The following is a 27,726-nucleotide window of genomic DNA, read 5'->3' on the forward strand; positions in this document are numbered from 1 at the left end:
GAGGACCTCATTTTTTATTAATAAAACGAACTCTGGTCTTATAAAATCATAGAGCCTGGGAGTTGCCATAGAAGACTCTAACAGTGGTACTGCTAAGCGGGGTGGGGAGGTGCAGACAGGCTAAAGAGGTCGGAGAGAGTTAAAGCATGGAGGCCTTGGGAGAACTCAGGGTTTTTATCCCACAATCATGGGAGTGATTTTCTGCAAGGGAAAGAGCTGTGCTTAAGTCTCTGGAAGACCATTCTGGAATGCTGTGTGTAGACTCTGGCAGACAGAGGCAGGCCAGCCAGATAAGCAGCACTGTGTAGTCTCAGGAAAAGGAAGAGTACAGTCAAGTGTAGAGTGGAATTTGAGGGACAGAGAGAAACTCAGTGGCATTTGGTGAGTTGGCATGCCGGGTGAGAAGAAGAGGGAGGGGTGGGTCAAGACTGATGCCAAGTCTTTTTTATCTGGAAACTGAATTGATTGTGCCACTACTGAACTGCAGAATGTTAAGAGAAAAGTGTATGTTGAAGGAAGGATTTGAGGACGCGCTGAACCGAAGCTATCTTCATGTATACATGTCTCCATTACATCAGTGTCTGTCAGGTCTGAAGCATGGGAGACAAAAAGTTGAACTTCATCTGTAAATAGTATAGTCCCCAGCAATACGATCACGGCTGGGAAAGCGAATGGAGTTTCCCAGAGAACACAGCATGACAGAAGAGGACAGAGGACACGTCTCTAGAGGGCTGGAGGAAGAGAACAGCATAGGGAAGCAGAGACACAGAGGCCAGGGAGGGGGGCTGAGAGGGAACACAGAGAGAGAGACCTATGACGAAAACCAAGGAAGGAACAGGAAATGGAATCAACAGGAAGAGGGAGTGAAAGTTGTTTACCAAATTTAGCAACAAGGAAGTTGAGAGGGACTGTGAGCTGAGGAGTAGAAGGCACAGGGGAAGCCAGGTTACAGCGTGAGTCTGCAGGTTCACACGCTTTTCTAGAACAGTGTCTGACAATAGAACAGGTTAGCAGCGGCCAGGTATGTGTGGGGGGTTGAAAAAGTAGTTATTTGCTTTTTAAGCCTAGTTTCTCAATCATTGGCATTCAGTTGATAGGGAGAATTTGAAGACTTGTAACAACTGAAGACAATCAATAGAAATTCAAATACAGGCTATTGCTTGTCTTAGAAACCTAAATAACTTTAGGAGTGTACACATGCTCTTTCCATAGGGACGTGGTACAACTACAAAATTCTCTGTGGATTTAAATACACTTAAGAATATAAAATGATTCCAATGACTTCTCTAGGGGAATCACATTTTAAAATACTTTAAGAATCACATTTTAAAATATCATTTAAAAGTTATATTAACTTTAGCTGTTGTCCATAGAGATCATATTCTTTAAATAATAAGTATCTTCGAATTGCTGCTGGGAGAGGAAGTTTCTCCATGGAGGCTGGCTGGCAGAGTCGCTGGAGTCCCATAAGTCTGCGAATTTTTAACCGGCACAGATGCCTTAGTGAGCAAGGATTCTCTAGGGGAAAAAAGGGAAAACAATCAGAAAATCAAGAAGTTCTACCGACCGGCTTCACACTTATGATGAAGGTTGTTTCAGGGTAACGTGAGCAGTGTTTTTCTGAAAATACACACATTAGTAGCTGATGATTTTGACCTCAATTTACATTTCAATTAAGTACTCTAGCCTTTTCCTCCTGATTTGAGCTTCAAGAGGATGGGAGTTCTGTCTGCATCTGTGCCAGGAGCCAAGTCTGGCTCCTGATGGGTGTCCAACTACAGGATGTCAACAAATGGATTCGATTTTAAACAGCAAATGGCCACATATTTCTCCTTTTTCAATAACTAAATATTATACAGACATGTTTCTTTACTTCCCCTCTTTTCTACTAGTCTTTCTGATGACTAATTATCAGTAAATAATTACCATCACTAGATGATTTCATTAATCATTCACGATTCAGTCTGAGGCTTGATTTCAGTGTCTGCTGTGCTACACACCAGATATTATTAACATTTACATATCTGATGATGTGCAAATATATTTTTCAGTTTCTTACTTTGTAGTAGAATTAAACACTGATGTTTTACACGGACAAAAAGAACCAATCAACGGGCAGCATAGTACAAGTACACAAGTAAATGTTGGCCCTAGACTCAGTCAGCTGGGACTAAGATCCTGCCTATGTTACTGTGTGTGACCTTGCACAAGTAGCTTAACTCATATAATTAGTATTCTCATGAATACAAGGTGAATAGCAATAGTACCTCCTTCATAGGATCGTCTGAGGCTAAGTAGTTTACATAAGCAACTAGAAAAATCCTTGATACACTGGACCATAACACTCAATAAATGTTAGGGGAGAAGGGAGATAGCTCAGTAGGTAATATGTTTGCTGTATGAGCACAGAGACTTGCGTTGTATCCCTGAAAGCAGTGGAAAAATTCAGAAGTGGCGGTGCATGCTTGTAATCCCAATGCTAGGGAGGCAGAAACAGGTAGATCCCTGAAGCTCACTGGCCGGCCAGCCAACCTAGTCAGAAAAGCTCAGAGAAATGGCCTCTGATGCTGGCTTCTGGCCTACATACGCTCACATACACCCACTTGCACTTCCACACTCATGTGGGCACACATACACAAATAACAAAAGAAACATTAGGCATTATTCACTTTAGTGATGAAAATGATCCCATTTTTGGTATATTTGATTATAAAATTTCAAATTACATTCTTTCAACATTAAGACAAAGTTAGCCTTGGTGGCAGATGCCTGCAATCTCAGCATTTGGAGGCCAAGGCAGGAAGGTCACAGGTTTGAGGCCAGCCTAGGATATGTATAGAGAGTTTCACACTACCGTGGGAGGCAGAGCAAATCCCATCTCAAAAATAAATTAGGACATTTTCTACAAACTTGAGGGAAAATATTCTGATCAAAATAGGCACCCTCCCATGTTTTAATAAAATAGCAATTTTATTTTGTTCCTTAACAAGTCAACTGCCTTTCTGTAGCTGAAGGAACCCTGACATCCAGTGGTTTAGCAGGAGCACAGCAAGCAGCCGACAAGCTGGTTGCAGAAATAAACCACTGGAATAACAGAAAAGCATCCCGACGTCATTCTTACCTGGAGCATCTTTCTAAAATCATCACAACTAGGAATTCACTTGCAATAGAAACATGTGGACCATTAATTCTCATTTCCTAGCAACATCTGTGCTCCTTATGACAGAAATAACAGTGACCATTTCAGGAAAAGCCAATGTTACCAAGTAAGATAAACAAGGCTCAAATCCTGGCTTTGTTGTTCCCTGGGCCCACAACTTAGGGAAATTAATTTAGACTTTAGTGGTGTTTTCATTTTGAAATAGCCAAATCATTTAAGCTTTTTGGATTCGAAAATTTTAAACATGAGACTACCTACATACACACAGTTTCATAAATTGCAAGTATCGAGTAGGTGAGTATCTTTGACTACCTCTCAGGTTATGAAATGGAACTTTGTTGGCCATAGAGGATTCTTGTATAGCCTTGGCAACCTTCATTCTTCCTTCTCCCACCAACCACCACAATTCTGACTTGTACGGCAATCACCCCTTTGAAGTTTCATCATCTAAGTGATCTGTCTCTATACTAATTATAGGATGGATAAAAACTGTGACCTTCCTACCTTGACCTCCAAATACTGGGATTACAGGCATATGCCACCAAGGTTAACTTTCTTTTACTATTAAAAGAATGTAATTTGAAAGTTAATAATTAAATATAACAAAAAAGGGATCACTTTCATCATTGAAGTGAAAAACTCAAGTTTCTTTTTGTTGTGTTTGTGTGTGTATGCCCACATGCGTGTGGAAGTGCAAGCGAATGTGTATGTGGGTATGTAGGCCAGAAGTCAACATCAGATGTCATTCCTCTGGGATTTTCCTATAGTTGGAGGATTAAAAAGTTACCAATATCCTCTAAATATCTTTTGATCTTCAAGTTCTTTTTCTATTCATTTCTATCATATCATTTTCATGAAGAGGTTTTGCTCATCTATTTTGGTTACCTGTGGCATGTATAATACAAACAGGAAGAAAAAATGGCTTTTTTTTAAAAAACAAATTTCAAGGTAATTGGTTTTCTATAACCCCTTTGAAATGATCATTTTCAGGTTTTAAGGTTTCATGAATTTAGACGTTTTGGGAATATTTATGTTACTCATTGAAACAACTGTGTTTTTGAAACTTGAATGGTCCTGTGTGGCTACTGAGAGTCTCTTCAAGTTGACTCATGGACCCTTCTGACCTTGTTAAGGTAGTCACTGAGTTTCTTGGCTGCCTGGTGTGAGCAGATGCTCTACGTTCATTCTTAATCATTTCCTTCCTCAGATCAGGAACTATCATTTATTATTTCTTTTTGCAGGAATTGTCATTTCCACACCAAATTCTGTGTGAGAGGGACGCTCAGAACTATTATGGTCATTGCTAATTGCAAGCTTTTCTAAGGATAAACACACACTCACACTCACATTCACATTCACAACTACACATATACAAATAAACAAATAAATAAAAATTTAAAGTAAAGGAAATATTTGCTTTTACCTATTATTTGGCGGATTTCTGGCCACTCTCTCTGTAGTTCCAGCACAGACTTCAGTTTAGAACACAGAGGGACATAATCCATGTAATCTGTAAGGATACGGACAGTGCTGCCCACCAGGTGCTTCATCCATGGAACTGTAATGAACTCACAGAACTGAGAAAATTGATCCTAGTTAATTTAGTGGTACTTTTAATATATTATACACATGATCAGTATTGCTATGAAAAGTTACTCTTTGTCTTTTTACAGGAAAGAAAATATTCTTGCCTATGATAAAAAAATGAAAAAGAGCTGCCACGATTATTTCTTTGAACTAATAATACTAAATGCATATTCATAGTTATCTTGGGACCAGAGTGAACATGGCATGGAAGATCCATTCTTTTTTTCCCTCTAGCCCCAATATCTCACCAATTGGATGCAAGTGAATAATTGCAAATACATTTTAAAATTGTTTGACATTCTGTTTCTAATCCAAGAAAAGAAATAGCCTTGTTTCCTGGCCCACTTTATGCTTATCTATCTATAGTGATAAGTCAAAAATAAGAAGCATATAAATTAAATTTGAATTTTCTTTGCTTGTAACATCCTTAAATGAGTTAAATTTTATTAATTAAATTGTAGATTATATATTTTACTTAGAGCATGGAACAACCTCTGGAATAGATTATATATACATTGGGCTATAAAACAAGACTTAATACTTTTAATACCAAAGTCATTTCAATGATATTTAATACCAACAATGGTATATGTCTAGGAATAAGTAATAGGAAGAAATGTGGAAATTTCATAAATAAATAAAAGTTAAGCAACATACTCTTGATCAATTTTGGGGAGGTCAATAAATAAATCAAAAGGGTTAAAAAATCAAAACCTGAAGATTCTTGAGACAAATATGAGCTAGGATACCAAGCCAAAATGATGGAAAGGGTGCATGCAACTTACCGGGATATCTTTTATTATACAAGATGTCCATCCTGGCAGTCCCTCCTCCTCTATCTCTGACCACACAAATGAATTTCCAAAGATGTCTCCGTGCATGCAGTCAAAGCACAGCTCCACTTGGTAACCATTATTCAGCAGGAGCCTCAGCATAACCTCATCATTTAGGGCGTACTGGATGGCGCTGGGGAAACGAGTGTCATTCACGTACAAATAACAGTTGACGTTAGCTCCGTAGGAGAGAAGCAGCCGGACTAGTTCATGTCTGTTGGCCCTCACCGCCACAAGTAGACAGTTGAGGGGATCTAAGTTGGGGTCTGCACCTGCAGCCAGAAGGACTTCTGTGCAGTGGATATCATTATTAGAGACAGCAAAATAAAGCGCGGTCTTTCTCTCGTCGTCGTAGCTCTGGGAAATGTGGTCAGCAAGCAGGGCGTTGACGTCAAAACCATTATCAATGAGCAGTTCGAGGCACTGAGCATTTTGTCCATCTGCTGCTGAGTGAATTGGAGTTAGGCCACTCTTCCGGATTGCATGTTTGGATGTTACTGGGATGAGATATTTCAGAGCACTGCAGCAAAGAAACAACTCCTTAAACACCCCATTGCATAAAGAAAGCCAAATAATTAAATACAACTTTCTCGTCAGATAAGTGAATTCACTTTGTTTATTTTCCATATTTCCTCTATGTAACTCTGTATGTACTTGTTTAGCCTTTGCAAGTCGAGATACTCCTGTTTCTTTCATTATTTTAAAGATTTATGTATTTATGTATTTATGTATTTATTTATTTATTTATTTATTTATTTATTTATTTATTTATTTATTATACAGTGTTCTGCCTGAATGTACCCCTGCAGGCCAGAAGAGGGCACCAGATCTCATTACAGATGTTTGTGAGCCACCATGTGGTTGCTGGGAATAGAACTCAGGACCTCTGGAAGAGCATCCAGTGCTCTTAACCTCTGAGTCAGATACTATTGTTTAACTTAGATGAGTTTTAATTTAGTTTTCCATTCTAAAAATTCCCAAGGAATATCCTGGATCTTACATGTTTGGTTCTAGGTTTGAGTCCTCAGGACTCTCTCCCCACTTTACAGTTCTGTCTCTTAACAATAAAGTTTGTGTAATCAATAGATGTGATTGCAAAAATGCCAAAAAGAGTAAACTCCCCTGATGGCATAGAAACACACCGCATAATCCTGACAACTAGAATCCATGCAGTCTTGGAAAACGACCTTGGACAGCATAAATCCAACCATTTCATTTAAAGATGAACAATATATAAAGGCTTAAGAGGGAACATGACTTTCCAAGGTCATAAGCTCCACATGAAAGGAAGGGATAGAGTTTTAATCTTTTGATTCTTATTCTTTCTTTTTCATTGATTCCTAAGCCATCTATTAATATTGCCCATGTAAGTCTTGTCTCCTATACAACTCACAAGTGAATTCTTAGTGAAAATAAGAATCTTTAGTTTTCGATCAAACTTGCATCCATCCAGATAAATAACTGTCCCTCGCTCATGTTCCAAAGTACATGTGATGAATACTTGTGAATTTCACACTTCACTAGCCATTTAGACATTTGTGAGAGCCACAAGCAAGGATAACTTGATCTCCCGTGCCTAATTCAGAGCTATCATGTGTGAATTTATGAACGCTGGGAGTAAATCCAGGTAAACTTTAACAACATGTCACTTCGCATCAATTATGCGTCATTGGTCCCTTAACTTTGCCAGTGTGGCCAGCAGATATAATACAACCTAGCTACTTCAAAGTTTTTGAACACATAAGATATTGTTAATTTCTTAAGGTCATTGTCTCTTGGTGGATAGTTTAATATTGTGATTCTAGACTTCTATTACTATGTTGATTATAACATATTTTATGGTTGAAAAGTCCACTCTACGGTTTGTGTGGGAACAGGAGATCTAAATTTATAATGAATCTTTTCTATCCAATAATACATTTGCCATTTGCCTTTATAGTATTATGTACATCCTGACAATGCTAGGAAATAACTGGAATAAAGCACAGTATTATTACAAATTCTAATCCTCAGTTAATGGCAAATTGTTTAGAAACTTTATAGCCATTTGTTGAACCTTTTTTTTTTTTTTAACACAGAAAGACATTCTTGCCAGTTGGTGAAGATTTCTCAGTTATAACTTTATTCATCCTCAAGGAATACTTTTTATTAAAAGAATAGTATAATTTCATTCTGTGAAAATCAAAACTATAGAATGAAAGAAGAAAAGCTATCAAATCCATTCCAAGCATTGAAATACAAAATGTTTGAATATTTCCCTTTGAGGTTTGGGGAGCATTATACATTGTAAGATTGTATTGTACACACAACTTAAAGTGATCACCTCAATGTCTTACTCACAGATAATGTCCCTCATAGGCAGCTCGGTGTATTGGAAGATGTCCTGCTCTGTTAGGCACGTTGCCGCTTCCTCCATATTCCAGCAAGAGGGAAATGCAGTCAGGGTTTCCACTTCCTGCTGCCTCGAATAACACAGATGCCCCATCATCCGCCAAAGCAAACACATCACCACCTGGTGGTGTAAATCACGTGGCTTAGATGGCTGAGCAGTGTTAAGTTAGTCTGTTAAAGTCATCTGTTAGCTTCCTTTCTGGTTAAAGCTTAACAATTTTGGTTTTTATTTGTTTGTTTTTGTTTTTTTTAATAGTTTCAATAACAGCTAGGCAACATGTTTCATTTTATTAAACTTTCAGGGATAGGGAGTCACAAAAACATGATTGAAAGCAAGTAGGTTGCCATGTTGGATGCACACTTCCAGAAATATGATCATGAGACTTACTTTGATGGTAGCAGGTAGCACTCTTTCAATCCAACAAATGTTTATGAATACCTATGAGGTACAAACACTGTATGTGACCCTAAGCTCAATTAGCCTGACTAAAGGAGCTTAAAGAGCAAATGAAGACATAACTAGAGGACAGACAGCATACGACACTGCAGTGACAGCTTTAGTAGGGTCATACTGGAAGGGAAGAAAGCCATCTTTGATTATGGATCTGCTGCTTACTCCATGAACTGGGATAGGGTTTTTAAGTGCCTCTATTTCTTCATCTGTAAACTAGTGTAGCATATTTCTAGAGGTTATGTGATAATTCATTAAGTTACTTTGGGAAGCATAAAAATGCTAATTTTCACCCATACAAGATCCTTTGGCGATCCTGTAGTTCACTTATAGATGAGGAATCTGGGGCCTGGGTGCTTAACTAGACAAGGGTCTCATAAAGAGTAGGTGGAGCTAGGAGCTGGTAGTTGAACTTCTCCATCCCTGGTTGTACAGCTGAAGCATTTTGAGGTCTCAGGGGTAGAGAATGACACAATCTGTTGGAGAGACTTGGGAAAGACTTTATGAGAATGTCTCAGGAGACTGACTTTGAATTTTGTGGACTATTATTCCAACCGAGAGCAAGGATCAGATCTAAATTGAGGCAGAGAGAATACCCACATTCTATTTTCCTGGAGTGGGACACACAGGATTGGAATAGTGAAGTGTAAGCCTGAAAAAAACAATTCTAAATAATGCAGTTGAAGTGGTGTCTTGATGCTGTGGGACGGTCTGTATGTCAAATTGCTCTGATTGGTCAATAAATAAAACACTGATTGGCCAGTGGCCAGGCAGGAAGTAGGTGGGACAAGGAGAGAGGAGAATTGTGGGAAGCAGAAGGCTGAGGCGGAGAGACACTGCCAGCTGCCGCCATGACCAGCAGCATGTGAAGATGCCGGTAAGCCACCAGCCACGTGGCAAGGTATAGATTTATGGAAATGGATTAATTTAAGCTATAAGAGCAGTTAGCAAGAAGCCTGCCACGGCCATACAGTTTGTAAGCAATATAAGTCTCTGTGTTTACTTGGTTGGGTCTGAGCGGCTGTGGGACTGGCGGGTGACAGAGATTTGTCCTGACTGTGGGCAAGGCAGGAAAACTAAAGCTACATCTTGAGTAGAAGACATCACTGAGGGTGTACTTGAGGGAGAGGAATTAAATTGTAGTATATAGCATGGATTCTCTGACAGGCAGAATGGAAACCTGAAGAATAGTTAGCAAATGCTCACATGGTCCAGGGAAGATGGGAAGGACCTGACCAAGATGACAAGACAGATGACAACATGAAGACCAGAGAAACTTTGGTATTTTGGTTTGGGAAAATAAGTGATAGAAGATTTAGAGGTAGATCAAACCTCTCAGTCCCAGTGGAGGATTGTGACATCAACAAGTGGAAAAAGAGGAGGAATTCAGCAAAGATGACAGTTAAACCCTCCCCACCAAATCTATATGGAAACTAGGCTGTCAGGAAAAGGCATTTAGGACTGGTCACACAGATCTCTACCAGTCACAGTTAACAGGGCTTTGGTGGTGGCTTAGGGGTTTGATGGGGGGCTAGGACTTAATGTCTCATTCATTTAAATTCAAGAGAAAGAGGAGGCCATGAACAATGAAGAGGAGAGTCCGAGAGCAGGACAGAGTAACACACTTCACATACCTTTGTGGATCAGATGTTCCAACACATCATAGTGGCCATACTCAGCAGCAACTCCTAAAGGTGTGACTCCGAATCCATCTCTCAGGTGGACATTGCCTCCGTGGCTCAGCAGTAGGGCTATAATATCTTTTCGGCCTTGCTTAGCTGCTTCATGCATTGCTGACCATCGCTTGACACAGGGTTGGTCAAGGCTGGTGTTGTATTTTATCAGTGAAGATACCATGTCATAGGAGCCTTTTTTTATAGCTTGAAATAATGTTTTTAAAAAAACAGGAATATTAACAAGAAGTTGCTGTATCAACATGAGCACTTTATACAGAGTTAAGCTAATATCAAAATAAGTATAAGCTATTCCATTTCTTCTATAAAAGGATATTGTATTTCTGGTGTGCTTTCTATTTCTCATGCCCAAATTTCTACTTGTGAAGGTTAAGTCTTCAAGACTTAGAGTGAGGTAAGAATTTCATGGCCTTGCTTAGCTGCTTCATGCATTGCTGACCATCGCTTGACACAGGGTTGGTCAAGGCTGGTGTTGTATTTTATCAGTGAAGATACCATGTCATAGGAGCCTTTTTTATAGCTTGGCTGATGGGGAGATCTAAGGTTATTTTATTTTTGCCATCTGAGCATACTTCATGAATAGATACAAAGATGGGGAATTAAGTTTAAAAATATCAAAAATGGAGTTACATGGAACAAGGAACATTCCCCCTCTTATCTCTCCTTCGCAAGTTAATGAACCATGAGTAGCAAATTTCTAAGTAACCCCAAAGCAAAACTGTTAAGCTGACATGGATGATCCATTTTCTTATAAAACTTAAAAGTCCTATTGATGTCTCCATATTGCTAGAAGCAAGTTCAGGGAATTAAGTCAGATGCAATGACTTTTTTATTCCCTTAATTTAAGTATGCACCTTCATTGTAGCATTTAGGTTAACTATCCTCTTACACTTATCTAACTCTCTTACACATTTTAAGCAAGAGATTAATCAGTATCTTTATATCCAGAATGCCCAGCAAAGCATCTGGGTTTAATATGACTTCTCTTTTCCTGGGTAACCATCATACGTGAGGATGTGAAACCCATTATTATAGTCTCCAGTCAAGATATAAGTCCACAGATCTCAAGTACCAACCCCAAATTCTTATTCCATCCCTGTGTCCTCCAGAAAATGCAATGCTATCTTGGGTTATAATATACATATGCACCTACACACACACACACACACACACACACACACACACACACACACAGAGAGAGAGAGAGAGAGACAGAGACAGAGAGACAGAGAGAGAGAGACAGAGAGAGAGAGAGACAGAGAGAGAGACAGAGAGAGAGAGAGAGACAGAGAGAGAGAGAGAGAGAGAGAGAGAGAGAGAGAGAGAGAGAGAGAGAGAGTCAGTCTAAACTCTTTCTCTTCAATCAAGAAATTCTTACTTAGCAATTAATAGAGGACATGAACCTGAGAAGCCGACACATGGCAAGTTGTGATTTGCCATCACAGGTGGCAGCTCAGTGTCTCTCACAGAATGTCCTCTTTGCTTCAGTCTTGTTTGACAGTTCTGACGGGGAACCGATATTCCGGTGTTTGTCATCACCTTTATACCCTCTTCCTCTGTGAGCATCTTGCACACACAACCATCCCTTTCAGTTTGACCCTCCCTGGAGGGCATTCCTTTAGACTTGACACCTTGTCACTGAACATTAGGTTCCTCCTTGTTATCTGTACTCTATATTTGAGAGTTACACTATTGGCCGTTTTTCATGATGCTCTTTGCAGGACAGCATAGTGAAGTTGGTGGACTGGGGAAATAGGGCTGGGAGCGTGGAAACACTGGACAAGGGAAGGCATCCAGGCAGCCAGTTACAGCCAGTGCACAGTGGCTTCCAATAAACACTTGATAAATATGTGTTTCAAATTACAAAAATTCTAGAAAAAATAATTTACCAATCAGAAGAGGCGTCTCTCCTTTGTCGTTTTTGGTGTTGGGCCAGACCCCTTTTTCTAGCAGCGTCTTGACATTTTCCACCAGACCGGCTTTGACTGCCAGAGTCAAGGGTGTTTCTCCGTCATAGGTCTTGAATTCCCAGACTGCCTTATAGGAAGCTGAGATGTAAAACCATTTTGTTGAGTAGTTAAATATATCTGCTTATGTGATTTTATGTAAATCAGAATTACCTAATATTATACACATAATATTGAGCAAAGTAATTAATGATAAATGGAAGGATAAGAGAACATATGATAGAAAGATTACCAAAGGACAGCGAGGATCAGCAGACACACATAGACTGGCTAATCCAGTTGACAGTTAGGAAACCAACACCTAGGCTTCAACAAGTTTTCCCTTAAAGTAGGTTACTAATTCTCATTTCTGAATACATTGTAAATCAATTCTCCAAGTCTTTTAAATATGTAAATTGTATATGAGATTGGTTTTTGTCAAATGAAGAATATAAATGAGAAACATATTTGAATGGATGTCTCATTGTGTTGCAGAAGAAATATCATCAATGCCATCCCTATCTGTTAGTCTGGTCATCTATTTCTCTAATGGGCTAGCTAAGTATCAACTATTTTCATCTCTCAAGGCACAAAACTAGGAAGCAACACTGAAGCTTAAAAGTTAAGATATTCTTATGTGTTCCATAAAATGCTGAGATGTGCAAAACACTTAAAACAATGTGTTGATTTATCACAGCAATGTTTACATTATAAAAAGACAAATGTAATATAAAGACAATTATATTATTTATTGTGAAATATAATGTATACAACAATTTATATCCTTTTGGAAGCTAGATCAAGAATAGTTGAATATGAAATTTTTTAAATTAACTCTTAGAAATCTTTTATTTTTTATTTCTCTATTAATGTGCATGTGTGTGTATGTGAGTGTATGCCACATGTGTGCAGGTGCCTGCTCAGGCCAGAAGAAGGTGTTAGATTCCCTAGATCTGGAGTTACAGGTGGTTGTGAGCTGCCTGATGTGGATGCTGGCAACCAAACTTGTGTCATCTGAAAGAGTAACAAGTGCTCCTAACTGCTGTTCTATTTCAATCAACTAATTTATGACCTTTGAAACACTTCTATCAATCACAGGTGGTAACACCACCTTCCTGCCATCCTATACCACATTCTTGGGTGAATGGATACAAAGGCTGAATGGCACATGCCACAAGTTGTGTTAGTCTTTGGTTCTGCTTTTTTATTTTTGCTTGTTATATTCGTTTGGAACTCCTACAATGAATACATTTTTTTCTCTAGTTTTGTACAAAGGTTGTTATGTTTTCTTACCATCCAGAACAGTCTCAAGTATCTGTTGAATGGGTTGAACAACAGCTTCATGCAATGGGAACCATCCTTTCTCATCAGCTTCATCCAGAGCATATTTATGTTGCACATACTCCTGGAGCTCAAAAATGTGACCTACATGAAATGTATGGACTCATTACACACGGGCCCCAGCAAAGTGAACTGTCAGTTCCACCTCATCGTAGATCATATGCCAACTTACCTTTCCTTATGGCCTCTACAAGCTTTCTGTTTTGATCACTTAGTGGTACCAGTCTAGCAGAGGAAAAACAAAACAAAACAATCAAGCCATATTTGTACTAGTGATATATTTTAAGGATCTGAACAATAAAAGTGAGTTTTAGTAAATATCTGTAATAATCAAAAATTTGCAAGAAAATCATATAGCTGATTTTCTCCACTTTAAATTTCCCAGGAGTCAGACAGAGAGTACACTAGTGAAGAGAGCAAAATACAACAGAAGGGTAGAAGGGGTCTCTCTAAACAATAGAAATGGAGTAAATGACTGGAGTCAGAGTCAAGGGCTTGGGTGCAGATCTGACTTCATGGCCCTGGGAAAGTCCATTAGCCTTTCTGGATGTTGGTTTATTCATCTGGGTGGGGTAGGAAGATCGCTAAGACTCTTCCAACTTTCAAAACAATGTGCTCAACAAGTGTTACTTGGTTCTTAGTAATTTCTGAGAGACACTTGCGAGCTTTTGGCCCACATGCATGTTAGAAGTATGTTAGAAGTATTAATCAATTGATGAGCAGGTAGAACAGTTACTGACTATATTCCCAGTCGGTGGCCCAGCAGATCGAGTTAAGCTCACATGGCAATTCTCTGACACGTGCTTCTTAAATGAAAACAGAACCTTCAGAACAAAGGTATTAGCTCTGTTAATCAGAAACATCTGCTAACATTGTAGGGTTCTGAATGCCGTGTGGGGAGCTCTGAGGTTCTAAATTCTGTTGGAGGTTTCAGTACTATGAAAAAGTTAAACACCAGAAATTTTATGTAACATGCATATTTTTAAAATGTAAAAGGTCTATACAATCTGAAGAGAAACCAGAGTGTTACGTGTTCACTTTAGTTGGAGAACTAGTTAGTTGGTCAAGTGCTTCTTGCATAGGCATAAGGCCCTGAGTTTGGATCCCCAGCACACGCCTGTAATCCCAGCACTGGGGATGTAGATAAGAGGATGCCTGGGGCTTTCCCAGCAAGGCAGTCTAGCTGAATTCCAGGTTCACTGAGAGATCCTCTTTTAAACAGAAAGGCAAGAGAAAACCACTCAGTATTGACCTCTAGCCTCCCTGGAGTTGTGTGCACCTCTGCCCATATCAGAGTAAGAACACACACACACACACACACACACACACACACACACACACACACACACACACACGCACGCACACACACACACAAGTGCATTGCATACACAGCTCAAAAGCAATAGTTTCATAGAGTGAGTATACTCACAAGCACTACTAAGTTCCAGACTATAAAATTCTAAGCATAAAAATAGAATGTAAAGGTAAGCTATGGTCTGTTTTTTTCATTATGTATCATGTATAACAGGTATTTATTTTTGCAGTTTAAGATTCTGTAGTTACAATTTTGTAACATCAATTTCATGAATCTTTTAATGTGTCTACTCACAAAGGTCAGTTGACAAGGTGGCAGGATGTGCCATATGCAGACCTTTGTTTATTTTATGCTGTTCTTACAAATTTGTTCTAACTCTATGCATTGTCCTTCTTAACTCCACATTAATTTAGGATATAGGCAATTTTCAAACAAATTCAGCTAGGAATTCACCACTTGGAAAATTTCCATTTTCTACATGCGATGCATATTTGTAGATCATATTATTAAAATATGTGCATAATTGACATTTTAAAGTTGTTAGAATTCATACCAGAAAAAGAGTATGTGTATTGTGGGGGGAAGTAAGCATTTTTATAGAGGAGTGAGCCTCAGACAAAATGACTGACATACAGAAATCTGTTGAGAGCAGTTGGTTAAAATACTACCTTTCCAGATGGAATACAGCCTGGCTTGCTTCAATGGATTCCTGAATACAAAGCTGAATGTCATAACTTGCAAGATGGTCTTCATTAGGGTCATCATTAATATCCATATCTGCAAGTAATTTTGAAATAGATGACTTCTTATTCTCAACAAGGGATTCAGAATAATTGGCATAATTAACGCAACAAATGCAAAATGAAAAGCAGAGTATATTTGATTCTCCTTGGTACAACATACAAATAACTAAGAACTTAATCCATGCATATGGAAACTCCATCTTATTAACTTCAGATGTTCTCTTGAGACCTTTAATTACCTGCCCCTTGAATGTCTGTCTTTGAACTTTGACTTTCCAGCACTGTCTACAGAAGGGCTCCTTGTCTTTTATCAAGCTTCTAATGGATACTAACTTAGGCCCATCATTTGACATACACATTAGAACATTAGAACTCAACTGCAGGAGAAGGGGGTCAGTCAGCAGTGATCCTTTCAGACTCTCTACAGTCCTCAGATGTCAGCTCTGCTGCTCTCGGATCACTTGAGATGAGGGTCGTCTTAATGCCAGTTATTGACTAGGGCCGAGTACCCGTTAATTCCCCTGATCATTTCTGTCCACTTATCACATGCCACTGCTTTTGACTAGTCTGTCTCCCCTGAGGATAATATGTAAAAATGAAAAACAAAAAACCAAAAAAACAAAAAACCAACCAAACAAAGACAGAAGGTTCACTGGTGTCTTTTTTAAACATCAAATTAGAAGAGTAAAAACCTGTCTTTAATGTTAAATCAGCTCCTTTGGTTATAGGCAGGAAGGTTAGTAAGTATAGAAGCTGAAAACTGTCCTCTAGTGCTATGACTAAGCAATATGAAATTATCATTAGTTGGCAGTATTTCCAAGCCCAGTGCATTCCTTCTGACATTTGACACAGTACTCTGCCTTTTTAAGGGGAGAAACAGAAACAAAGTCTGCAAACAATTTGCAGACACAGTTGACATATACTGTGTCCTCTCAGTTTTCAAGGTCAGATAATCTCGAAAGACGGCTTTAAATGTGCTGATAGTCAAGGTCCCCAACCTCTGGACAGACTGCACAGAAACTCTGCAACATTGTGAGGATTCTTTTCTTCATTTTTCTGTACAGAGCCTTGCCTGGTGGCATCCTCTCTGTGGACCCAGCATTCAGGAGGCCGAGAGAGGAGGATCGAAAGTTTCAGGCCAGCCTAAGCTGCAGTAATGAGACAAAATGTCAAATAAAAACAACAACAACAAGAAACATTGTTCTTTATAAGTAGCCTTACAGCTGTTTTAGAACGGAGGGATAAACAGTGATGCTGAGAGACTGAATGTGAGGCTGAGCATACTACCTAACACTGACATAATTGTCTCCTCGTAGGTCCACGCGCATATCTGGACTCTTCTTTGCCAAATAGATACAAATGGTACTATTTATTTATTTATAAATTAGTCCATTGTCCCGTGTCCATAGACTGTAACTACACAAGATCAGAGAATTAGGGTGCCTCAGTGTATAGCAAAGCACCTCTGCATGGTCTGGGCTAATAAATGAACGAGGAGTCACTGAGCTCTTCCTTCTTCTTACAACTGACCATTTCTCTTAGGAATGCAGTTTTTCTTCCAAATGAACCAACCAGCTGCTGACTCCGAATCTGGCTTCATTTTCCTCTGGTTCGTGTTTTTACATCTGTTTCTTTCTTCACAAGGCTGTCCCAGCTGCTTTTCACCCTGGTCCCCACTGCCTCAAGCCTGGCACAGAAGGCTTCCTCCTCCAGCAGCCCTTGCTGGAATTCTCTGCTTCCTCTCCCGCCCTCTTTCTGTGAATATTTCTTCTTATGCAACACTTCCCAACCATTTGAATTTACATGCATTCCATATCTGCTTTGCAAATTCTTCACATATTTGTGTGTTCTCACTGGACTATTGCTTTCCTGGGCAGGGGTGGGGGGGGAGGACAAACTCATTTCTTTCTCGAAGTGCTGGGGACCCAGGGTGTCTCACACACACTACGCAAGCACTGAACCACACCCTAGGCCATGCTTTCTCTTTTATAGAGTTTTCTTCGATATTCCCACCCCTGATTTATCTGCTCTCCTAAGTGGCAGATGACTTCTCAGTGGGGACAGGAAAAGTCTTTGACTCATTTAAAACAAGTGTGCACTGAGTTCTTCAGATAACACCATCAGATGACGCAGTTAATCTTTGAGCACTGCTGCCTTTCTTGCTGATGTAACTGGTCAGAGACAGGGTTTGCATGGTTACGACATTAATATGGGATGGATACCTCTCACCTGTTCAAATACCCAGTTTAAGTCTAAGCCTGACTGAAATGTGGGCAACTAGTACATGATGCACTATATGCTCCTTAGAGTCTGTGAAATGGCTTCCCAACATTTTTCAACAGTCTTTTAACTATCATCTTGAAGGCTGTTATCAGCCAGACCCAGCACTCTGGAGGCACAGGCAGGAGGATCTTTGTGAGTTTGAGGCCATCCTGGTCTACAGAACAAGTTCTAGGATAGCCAGGGGTACCCAGAAAAATCCTGCCTTGAAAAACCAAAATGGAAAAAGAGAGGGTGGGGATGTTATGGTATTCTTAGCTATCTTATAGCTAAAATAATAATAACCTGGTGAGATTATGGGAAAACCATGACAGAATGGCTCCGACCTACACGCTGTCTCCAGGAGTACTGGCAGTTTACGTGAGGGTTAGTTCTATATAGGTGCAGTCAGGTACCAGAACAGCCATTAAAGGGTGCACTGAGACAGCCTAGAGGTATTAAGACATAATGAGAAAGGCAGGTAGAGAGTGACTGATCAGTATTGAAAATTTGAAATGATGAGGATGACAGATCAATTGGAAATTCTTAAAGAAAGAGCTGCCCAAGGGTATGAAGAAAGGCCAGATAACATTTTGGCAGCAAGTGTCTCACTTCTCAGTCTAGTCTGGAGAAATTACTTGACCCTCTTAAGGACAACGAGCCATAGAGCACTTAATAATGTTCTGGAGAAGCCGGGCGGTGGTGGCGCACGCCTTTAATCCCAGCACTCGGGAGGCAGAGGCAGGCGGATCTCTGTGAGTTCGAGGCCAGCCTGGACTACCAAGTGAGTCCCAGGAAAGGCGCAAAGCTACACAGAGAAACCCTGTCTCGAAAAACCAAAAAAAAAAAAAAAAAAAAAAAAAAAAAAAAAAAAAAAAAAAAAAAAAAAAAAAAAATAATGTTCTGGAGAAGTCCAACAGTGAGAGCATCTGCTCTTCACTAGTAGCTGTCTTAGAAAACGATTGAAGGAACCCCTTCCCCTCCTGTGAGTGTGTGAGTGTGTGTGTGTGTGTGAGTGTGTATGTGTGAATGTGTGAGTGTGTATATGAGTATGTGTATGTGAGTGTGTGTGTATTTATGTGTGCGTGTAGGTAGGCCAGCAATCAAAGTTGGGTATCTTCCTCTATGGTTCTCACTCAGACCATCTCACTGAACCTGGAGCTCACATTTTCACACAGACTGGCTGGCCAGTGAGCTCTTAAGATCCAGATGTCTCTTTCCTTCTCAGCACTGAGATTACAGTTGTTCCAGTTGTTCACCACCACGCTTGGTATTTTATATGGGTGCTGGGGTCTGAATTCAGGTCCTTACACTTGCTCAGCAGGCGCTTAACCTATTGATCAATTTCCCAGCCCTAATATTAAGGAAATTTTACACAAACTGATTTCATTTACAGCACTGGTTAGCCTTACTAAGGGTAGAAATGCATTTAGAGGGCTGGAGAGATGGTGCAGTGGTTAAGAGCATTGGCTACTCTTCCAGAGGACCTGGGTTCAATTCCCAGCACCCACATGGCAGCTCACAGCTGTCTGTAACTCCACTCGCAGGGGATCCGACACCCTCACACAGACAAATATACACACAAGTAAATAAATAAAATATTTTTTTTTAAAAAAAGAAATGCATTTAGAGGAAAATTATGGATTCTCTCTCTGAAGGACATGCCAACTTTGAAAAAGTTAACTCGTGAACACTTTGAAACTCCTTTATGTTTTAGATAGTTTTAAAAAAAAAACAAAAACAGCTCAATTCCAGGTTTCAATGCTAGGTCCCAAATGTTTAGTTAATATTTAAATGATTATTAATTTGTTTACAGATGGACTGAGTTAAATCCCAAGTTTAGACGTGGAGAAAAGGAAAGTTTGATGACTATGAAAACTGTAGAACATGCTTGGAAATGATAAGGACAGTGAGATAAATCACAGACTTTGGCTTTGTCTCAAGAACCTTGCATGGGGCTGGAGAGATGATTCAGAGATTAAGAACACTGGCTGCACAGCTGTCTGTAACTCCAGTTCCAGGGGATCCGAACACATAAAATAAAAATAAATTACAAAAAAGAAAAAAAGAGAACCTTGCAAAGCACTTCACATGCATGCCTGTTTCCCAGTCCTTATTCTAGTCGTATGCTGTTAGTGATTATGAATCAATGAGAGAATGGAAGCTGAGCCTTATCCATTTCAACTCTCCCAGCTGATAGCCCTGGGTGGAGGAGAACACGCTCTCCAAGGCCTCAGAAGCTGCAGTCTCTTGTCTTTGACAGAAAACACTTTGATCCTGTTCTTGACAGTCAGCGCTTGGTGACAATAACTTCCAAAAATAAATACTAGCTCCCAAAGGCACATAAATCTTTTCCATTGGCTCTGTGTGGGGGTGGGGGGGTGGGTTGTGGGGGTGTGGGGGGTGGGGTGTGGGGTGTGGGTGTGGGTGTGTGGGTTGTGGGGGTGGGGGGTGGGGGTTGTGGGGTGTGGGGGTGTGGGGGTGGGGTGTGGGTTGTGAGGGGGTGGGGTGGGAGTTGTGGGGGTGTGGGTTGTGGGGTGTGGGGTGTGGGTTGTGGGGTGTGGGGGTGTGGGGCAGGAAGGATGTTGTGTTGCATAGGGTGGTCTGAGGTTTCCTAAGCTTGTTTTCATTTTGTACTTTTTGTTTTTGGGGTCTAAACATCACTATCCAAAACAACAACAACAACAACAACAACAAAACAAAAAAACAAAACCAAAGGATCAGCATGCCAGTTGGCACCTGACTGAAGTGGTCAGGAGGTTCAGATGGTGTTGCAAGGCACGATGCGGTAGAGAGCACCAGGGCATGGTGCCTCCCCTCCCGCATCTGCACTGATGCCTTGCTGTCAAAGTGGTTGGTAGGTTTGTGACACCCCTCAGATCACTCCTTGGATTGTGCTCCGTCCTGTGTCACGAAATCACTGCTTCTTCCTTTTCCCATAACAAGGATAAACATGATCACATTTTTTTTCATGAATTATTTTGTAGACTCACTCCTGATGATGGCCAAGACGGTTGCCCCACCTGCCATGACTCTGTCTTGTGCATAACAAAACAAAGCCCCTCCCTATCAGTCAATAACAAGGGTGGTGTGGGAATCAGCTGAGTGGACAGTTGTTTCCACGGTGTAAGAAAAGGCTGTGTCCATAGATATCGTACTGCCCTCAGCACCTGTCAGTATCATCCTGTCACACTAGTGAGAGAGTCTGTCCTTTAGGGCACATTGTGCTTTCTCCCAGTATCCTTTTTTAAATGCCAGAAGCAGCTGGGCATTGTGGTACAGTCCTCTACTCCTAGGCAGCATATGAGTGACTGAGAGGCAGGAGGGCCTGAGGTCGGCTGAACTAGCTACGTAAGAGAGATCATTTCAAAACAAACACAAACAAATCAAAAAGTGAAATGCCTATGGCACTGTGCTGGTCCCCACTGCAGAGCCAGGATTTCTAGAAAGAGTCTCAGGAATGGCATGTGTGGCAAGGTAGCAGAAGGTCACAGGCTGACACACAGTGGGAAGTGAAAACGGACTAAGACAAGGACAGCCCTGAAAGATTAGCGTTTCTTCTCTCTGTATGCAAGCATACCCCATACGCAGACCCTGGGTTGCCAAACGAAGTGCCGGTGTCTGCTGTGTGGAATGCTGAGCCTGGTTCACAGAGGGATTTCTCTTTTACCTTGAAAGTGTTGTGATTCCTGATTGGTGAGCTGGTCTCCCAGCATACCAGAGAGGAACATGGGCATTTAGTTAGGTAATGTAAAAAGTAAGGGTTAAGAAGGAATAGTTCCAATTTTGTTATGAAAACAGTTTTTATATTATATTAAATGATGTTCATTTTTGTTTATCTGCATTATGTCATTTGTATTTATAATTTTTAAAACATAGCCAATTTTTTGGAAATAGAATATTTTTATGACTTCGATGCTTATTGGTGGTCCAACACACTATGAAAGGATCAGTATCAGCTCAGGACCCCCAAGACCAAGTTCTCAGCACAAAGGAGATTTATTTGCCCCAGAGGGAGAGAGGGCAGGGAATAAGAGACAAAGACAGAAGACAGAGAATGAGGGAAAAAAGGAAGGGAACAAGAGAGAGGGGACAGAGATATTTGTTCCAGAGGGACAAAGGACTGCCTCTGGATAGAGAGGAGACAGATGTGGTCCATTGGCAAATGGGGTAAAAGGGGAAACCCGTGTTAGGATGAGGTGTTTAATTTTTATTGGGCATGTTAATCATGTAAGCCAAAGGGGGCTTCTGATTGCTGGACTTCAATACTTTGATAGCTGGACTATGGTAGTCAGCCTCAGGAGGAGGAAATGGTCAAATAAGGGACTAGACCTTGGTGACTGGCTTCATGAATATGATCTAACGGTTTTAGCAAGGGAACTGGGGAGAAGGGGAAGGCCTGCCAGAACCATGTTTGCCATTGGGCTGGCTAGAACTCCTTCACTCGGTGTCCCTTAGGACTAAGCAGCAAACCTGATACATGGTTTTAATTGCTGATTTGAGCAACAGAGTTCACTAGCCCTGAAGAGTTTCCCGAGAAAGGTATACCTGTCAGAGTCGGGCTCCCCCTCATAGTCATGTGATCCTTGTTTACAACTAACGTAGTATAGCAATTCTTTCTTCATGCCATTTCCTTTTTCTATAAAAGAAAACCTATGAATGGTGGTAAGAACTAGATAGATTCAAATAGTGTCTTTCTTAACAGCACAAGATGTCCTTCTGGCACATTTCACACACACACACACACACACACACACACACACACCTTACTCCAGAAAACAACTATCATTTTCATGTTGCCTCAAAGCTACATAACTTGATATTTTGGAAAAATAAATGAAAAGGCAGATGAGACAATGAATCCTAATGTGGCAGCTGGTACGTGGTGAGAATTGAATAAGAATTGGCTGGATGAATGAATACTTAAACAAACTGATATACATTGCTCTTAAGTTGAGATTAGAAGTGGGTTTATCTTTTCTTTACGTCATACACACTTTTTTTGGCAACTTCACTTCTAGTTTTGGGACCGCACCGATTAATATTTTAATTCTGTGTAAATTCTCTATCAATAGGACCTGTTAGATCAGCTTTCTTCATCTCCAGTTTCACATTGCAAATGCTGACATTTTCCTCTCCATTATTAATTTCTAAGTCAAATTCTTTTATGACAGAAAGGTAGGAGGAAGCATGTTAGCTTTAGGAAATGACTCAGAATGTAGGAAGGAGCTTTACATTCCTACACACAAGGACTTCCGGAGGAAAACAAGGATACCGGAAAGGGAAGAGCCCTGCACTCAGAACAACTGAACAGTGGATGAGCTCCTGTTACAAGCGAAAGTGATAACAGTTAAAAAAAATATTTTTTTTCTCTATAACTCTCCATCTAGACACCTATCTTATAAAAATGATCAGAATGTAGGAAAAGATTTGTATGTGAGAATGTTTATCTGAATTTAAACAGGCAAAACCTTTGAAACAACTCAAATGGCCAATAACATTACAATAATAATTGTGTGAGTATGTACACACAATCAATAGAATTCAATATAGTCATCAAAATTAATAGATGAGAAGAATCTTTAGTGTCACACCCAAGAATGATAATCATTTAACCAAATTCAAGCAGATGCTTTTAAGGAAATGAAATTGACTTTTAGTCCCTCAGTTTTACTGAGAAAAAGGGAAACAAGACTTGGCTTTAAAAATGCATATCCTTAGGATGCTGTACTACTTTTCTACTGTTGTGACAAAACACTGAGACCAAGTTAACTTATAAAAGGAAAGTGGTTTATTTTGGGCTTATGGTTCCAGAGCCATAAGAGTCCATTACCATCATGGCAGGGGAGTGTGGCAGCAGGCATTAGACAGGGCAGCAAGAACATCTGAGAATTCCTATCTCAAACCGCAAACAGTAAGTCGGGACATACTTGAAATGGTGTTAGGTTTTTAATTTTCAAAGCCAATCCCCAGTGACACACCTCCTCTGGCAAGGCTACACCTCCTAATCCTACCCAAACAATATCACAAAGTCTGGACCAAGTATTCAAATGCCTGAGAATATGGGGAGCATCTCATCAAACCACCACAGGAATATAACTTGAGAATTCAATATACATATGTATTGTGAAACAGTCACCACAATGTAGTTAATTTGAAAATGTCATCTTATATAGCTACTTATTTATTTTTGGAACAACCATCATACAAACAGTATGGGAATTCTACAACAAATTTTAAAATACAGAAAAATGCTCTGGTCTATTTCTAGGAGTTTCAGGAGGAACTGAGGTCCACACTCTCAAGTCCACTGTAGCATTATTCCCAATAACCAAAGGTGGAATCAAGCTAAATATCCAGGTGAATGGATAAAGAAAATATGCTGTATATTTACTGTTGAACGTTATACTGTCCTAAAAAGAAGGGAATGATGTTATTTGTGACAAGTAGGAGGAAGCCGTAGAGCATTATATTACATAAAACAAATAAAACACCAGAGGAAAGGTATTGCAGGATCTCAAAACATGAAATCCAAAGATGTTGGACTCACAGAAACATAACTGGATGATAATAGTCAGGGGCTTTGAAGTGGGCATTGAGGGAGATATCTTACAAAGGGCATAGAGTTTCAGTTATGCCAAATGAAGACATTTGAGGATCTATCATATGGCAATGAGTGTACAGCTAACAACCCAACATCCTACACTTGAAATGTGCCAAGGTAGAGCTCAAGTGTTCTTATCATCAACAGTAAAGGGAACTGAGTTGAACGTTTTGGAACCAAAGATTTCAAGCCCTCCTGGGAAGTTGTCTGCCTATACACTGAGAGGAATGATCTACCTACATTTCAGTAAAGCAGGTGAAGCCCAGTGCAGGTATTTCTTGGCTTGGGAAGCAACAGAAATCTGACAGATTAATCCCTTACCTGTCTCACCTAAGCAAAGATGTCATTACCTATAAAATATTGTATCTGTCTGCATGAAAATTTTTATGTCTTGATAATTAGTTAAGAGGTAGCTACTGAGGGAGATGATCCAATTTTAAATAACGTAAAAAGCACCTTTGGCGTACATAGTTGGGGAAGGTGAGTGCATAAATGAGTTATAATCACAGTAAACACTTCTTAAAAAGTATCATAGGGGCCGGGCGGTGGTGGCGCACGCCTTTAATCCCAGCACTCGGGAGGCAGAGCCAGGTGGATCTCTGTGAGTTCGAGGCCAGCCTGGGCTACCAAGTGAGTTCCAGGAAAGGTGCAAAGCTACACAGAGAAACCCTGTCTCGAAAAACAAAAAACAAAAAACAAAAAAAAAGTATCATGGGTATTCGTGTGAGCCTGTGCTCGTGTGTGTGTGTGTGTGTGTGTGTGTGTGTGTGTGTGTGTGTGTGTGTGTGTGTGTGTAGGGGTGTGTATGCCTGTGGAGGCTAGAGTGTTTCTTTGGTAGTCTTCTACTTTATTTACTGAGGCAGAGTATCTTTCTGAACCTGGAGGTGAATGCTTTAGCTAGTTTAGCTGGCTAGCTTGCTCTGGGAATACCTTGCTCTGCCTCTAGAAGGCTAGGATAATAGGTGGCCTCCATGGCCACCTTGATCTTACATGGGTGCTGGGAATCTAAACTCTAGTCCTCATGAGTGTGTGGCAAGGACTGTATACACTGAGCCATTTCCAAATCTCTTGTTATTCTTATACATATATGCATACACACATATTTACATCTATCTATCTATCTATCTATCTATCTATCTATCTGGGTATATATACATCTTAAAATATTTGTTCCTACACATGGCTCATTTTGCTAGACATAAAAATTCCAGTGCAGTACTCACATCTATTTCAGACTCACTCAAGCAGTACTAAGCTGTTGCATAACTTAATATCTTGTGTTAAAACCATGCACAACTCATTAATTTCCTCTTGCTGGAGGCTGAGCCTCTGCTCCAGTCCTGGCCTGCCCACATGAGCTGTCTGGCAGTCAGTAAACACTGCCTGTCATTATGAGATGGCTGGACTTCTCTGGAATGAGGAAGTAGGAGCCTATCATAGTTGAGCAATTTTGATTCATCCATGGACAGGTCCTCTAGTATCTTTGATACTTTATTTTCCTTCCATTTCCATGGGACCAGCCACATGCAGAGTTGCAAGTCCCCAGGTAGCCCACCAAAAGCCGCATTTCCAACATGCCCAATGCATGTCTAGCTAACTTCAGCTTAAGTACAGTGGCAGGTATGGGTATATATTATCTAAAAAATTTTTATGTCTTCCTAAATGTTTGTTTCTGCTTTTCTCTAAAGATTTAACACTATTGGTTTTCTAATAGTCCCAGTTCAATTAAAATTTAAAGCTGACTTTGGAGTTGGAGAATGGCTCTCTCCTTCTTTAAAATCAAGCATGTTGTTAAAAGAAAAATGCAAACTCCCTGTATCATGCCAGAATAAAAGAGCCATCTTCTGCTATGGTACAGGACTATTCTATTACTAATCTCAACTCTTTGATTCTATTCTGATTCTTTAAACTTTTCTCAAAGTATAAATTTTATATCAAAATTTACAAGATTAATATATATATACATTTTAAACTTTGTTAAGATATGAATGGTCATATAGAGTACTAACTAATTCTAGAAAAAAGGCTAGCTGCATATATATGTTTTTGTATTTGAGTCTCTTATCAGTTTTCTGCAGGAAATCACGGCCAGGCCTAACATCAACTGAAGTCTCCAGAAAGAAGATGGGGCCCCACAACAACAACAATTCCACGTGGACAATAATAATATCATTAAGCTGACAAACATCATCCACAGATCAGCTTTGAACTACAAGGTGCTCAGAGCAATTTTGAGATGACTAGCTGAGATGATCCAGTCTCAAAGACTACTTGAATAAGGACTTGAGCTAAACCCTGAACTTTGGCATTATACACAGACTGGATAATGAAGGATATAGTTACCTCTCCTAGAATTTGACAATTAACCTAAATTTTTTCTTTCAGGATAAAGAAAACTTCGCCCATACCCAGCAGGAAGCAATTTCAAGACTACGTCGCCCACATTCCCAAAGAGGTGGTGTGGGGTGGGTGGTTTTTTGGTCTTTTTAATGGGTTTTGGGTCTGGGATAATTTTCAGTATTTAGGGGGGTTGGTTACAAGTTATTGTCAAGGGTTAAGAAAAAGGCTAAGCAAAGGAGATTAGATTTAAGGTTCTTGTTTAAAAAAAAAGAAAGAAAGAAAGAAAAGAAAAAGACAATTACTAATACTTTACATTGGATTGAATTGCTTTATATTGTATACAAATGTGAAACTGATATTGTTAGAAAATGCTATATGTATATTTCTAATTGTATTTATACCATTCATTTAACAATGTAATGCAAATTTCTGATCCTTGAATGTTATTATTATCAACTATTAGGATATAAAGAAATGAAAGTTAGTAGTTAGACATTACAATAGAACTTGTAGTCATATTAGATATGTTTTAAAAATTGAGCAGAGATGTTTTAGACAGGTTATCTTCAAACCCTTCAGAGATCTACAGAATATGGCATTTAAAATATTTTAATAACTTAGAAAATTTTTCTTTTTTGAGACATGTCGGCTCCTGGCACTACCAATCTACTTCAGAGAAAATATGGGCATTGAAGAAACTGCATATGGAGTCAACTTTCATTGTGGCAAAAGTTAGCCACTGGACAACAAAGTATCCTCGAATCATCAGCACAAAATGGACAGACAGAACACGAAACAAGGGACTGCTGATTCTTGCCAAAACAAGTGTGGTTATGGCTTTATCAAAAGGCATCTTCTGAGGCCAGGACAATATGGCCCCATCCCTGAAGTGGCCTTCGCATCCAGAAAAGGTACGGTGCCCTTTTCTTCGAAGGCAGCTTAACAGGCAGAGGGCCAATGGCTTCTGTTGTACAATGGAACAGCAGCTGAAAGCTCATGCCTCTCGAAAGTAGACTGGCATTTAATAGAGGGATGTGGAGAAGAAGGGGATGCTGAGATGAA

General features: G+C 39.9%; 1 protein-coding gene across 3 annotated transcripts in view; it reads right to left on the reverse strand.

The window, feature by feature from the left end:
* Nucleotides 1-1,295: 1,295 nt before the first annotated feature.
* Asb15 (ankyrin repeat and SOCS box containing 15) overlaps nucleotides 1,296-27,726 on the reverse strand; it is a 50,318-nt gene continuing 23,887 nt past the window's right edge. For all 3 annotated transcript variants that reach the window (XM_037203483.1, XM_037203482.1, XM_028872974.2), the window contains exons 2-10: nucleotides 15,387-15,495; nucleotides 13,576-13,628; nucleotides 13,356-13,487; nucleotides 12,006-12,164; nucleotides 10,057-10,302; nucleotides 7,921-8,092; nucleotides 5,533-6,100; nucleotides 4,584-4,737; nucleotides 1,296-1,518 (exon numbers count right to left, since the gene is read on the reverse strand). In XM_037203483.1, coding sequence (XP_037059378.1) covers nucleotides 1,346-1,518; nucleotides 4,584-4,737; nucleotides 5,533-6,100; nucleotides 7,921-8,092; nucleotides 10,057-10,302; nucleotides 12,006-12,164; nucleotides 13,356-13,487; nucleotides 13,576-13,628; nucleotides 15,387-15,493 — 1,764 coding nt within the window. In that variant the 5' untranslated portion in view covers nucleotides 15,494-15,495 and the 3' untranslated portion in view covers nucleotides 1,296-1,345. The remainder of the gene's footprint in view (nucleotides 1,519-4,583; nucleotides 4,738-5,532; nucleotides 6,101-7,920; nucleotides 8,093-10,056; nucleotides 10,303-12,005; nucleotides 12,165-13,355; nucleotides 13,488-13,575; nucleotides 13,629-15,386; nucleotides 15,496-27,726) is intronic.

The sequence above is a fragment of the Peromyscus leucopus genome, chromosome 3 (genome assembly GCF_004664715.2).
Source record: "Peromyscus leucopus breed LL Stock chromosome 3, UCI_PerLeu_2.1, whole genome shotgun sequence".
Taxonomy (NCBI): domain Eukaryota; kingdom Metazoa; phylum Chordata; class Mammalia; order Rodentia; family Cricetidae; genus Peromyscus; species Peromyscus leucopus.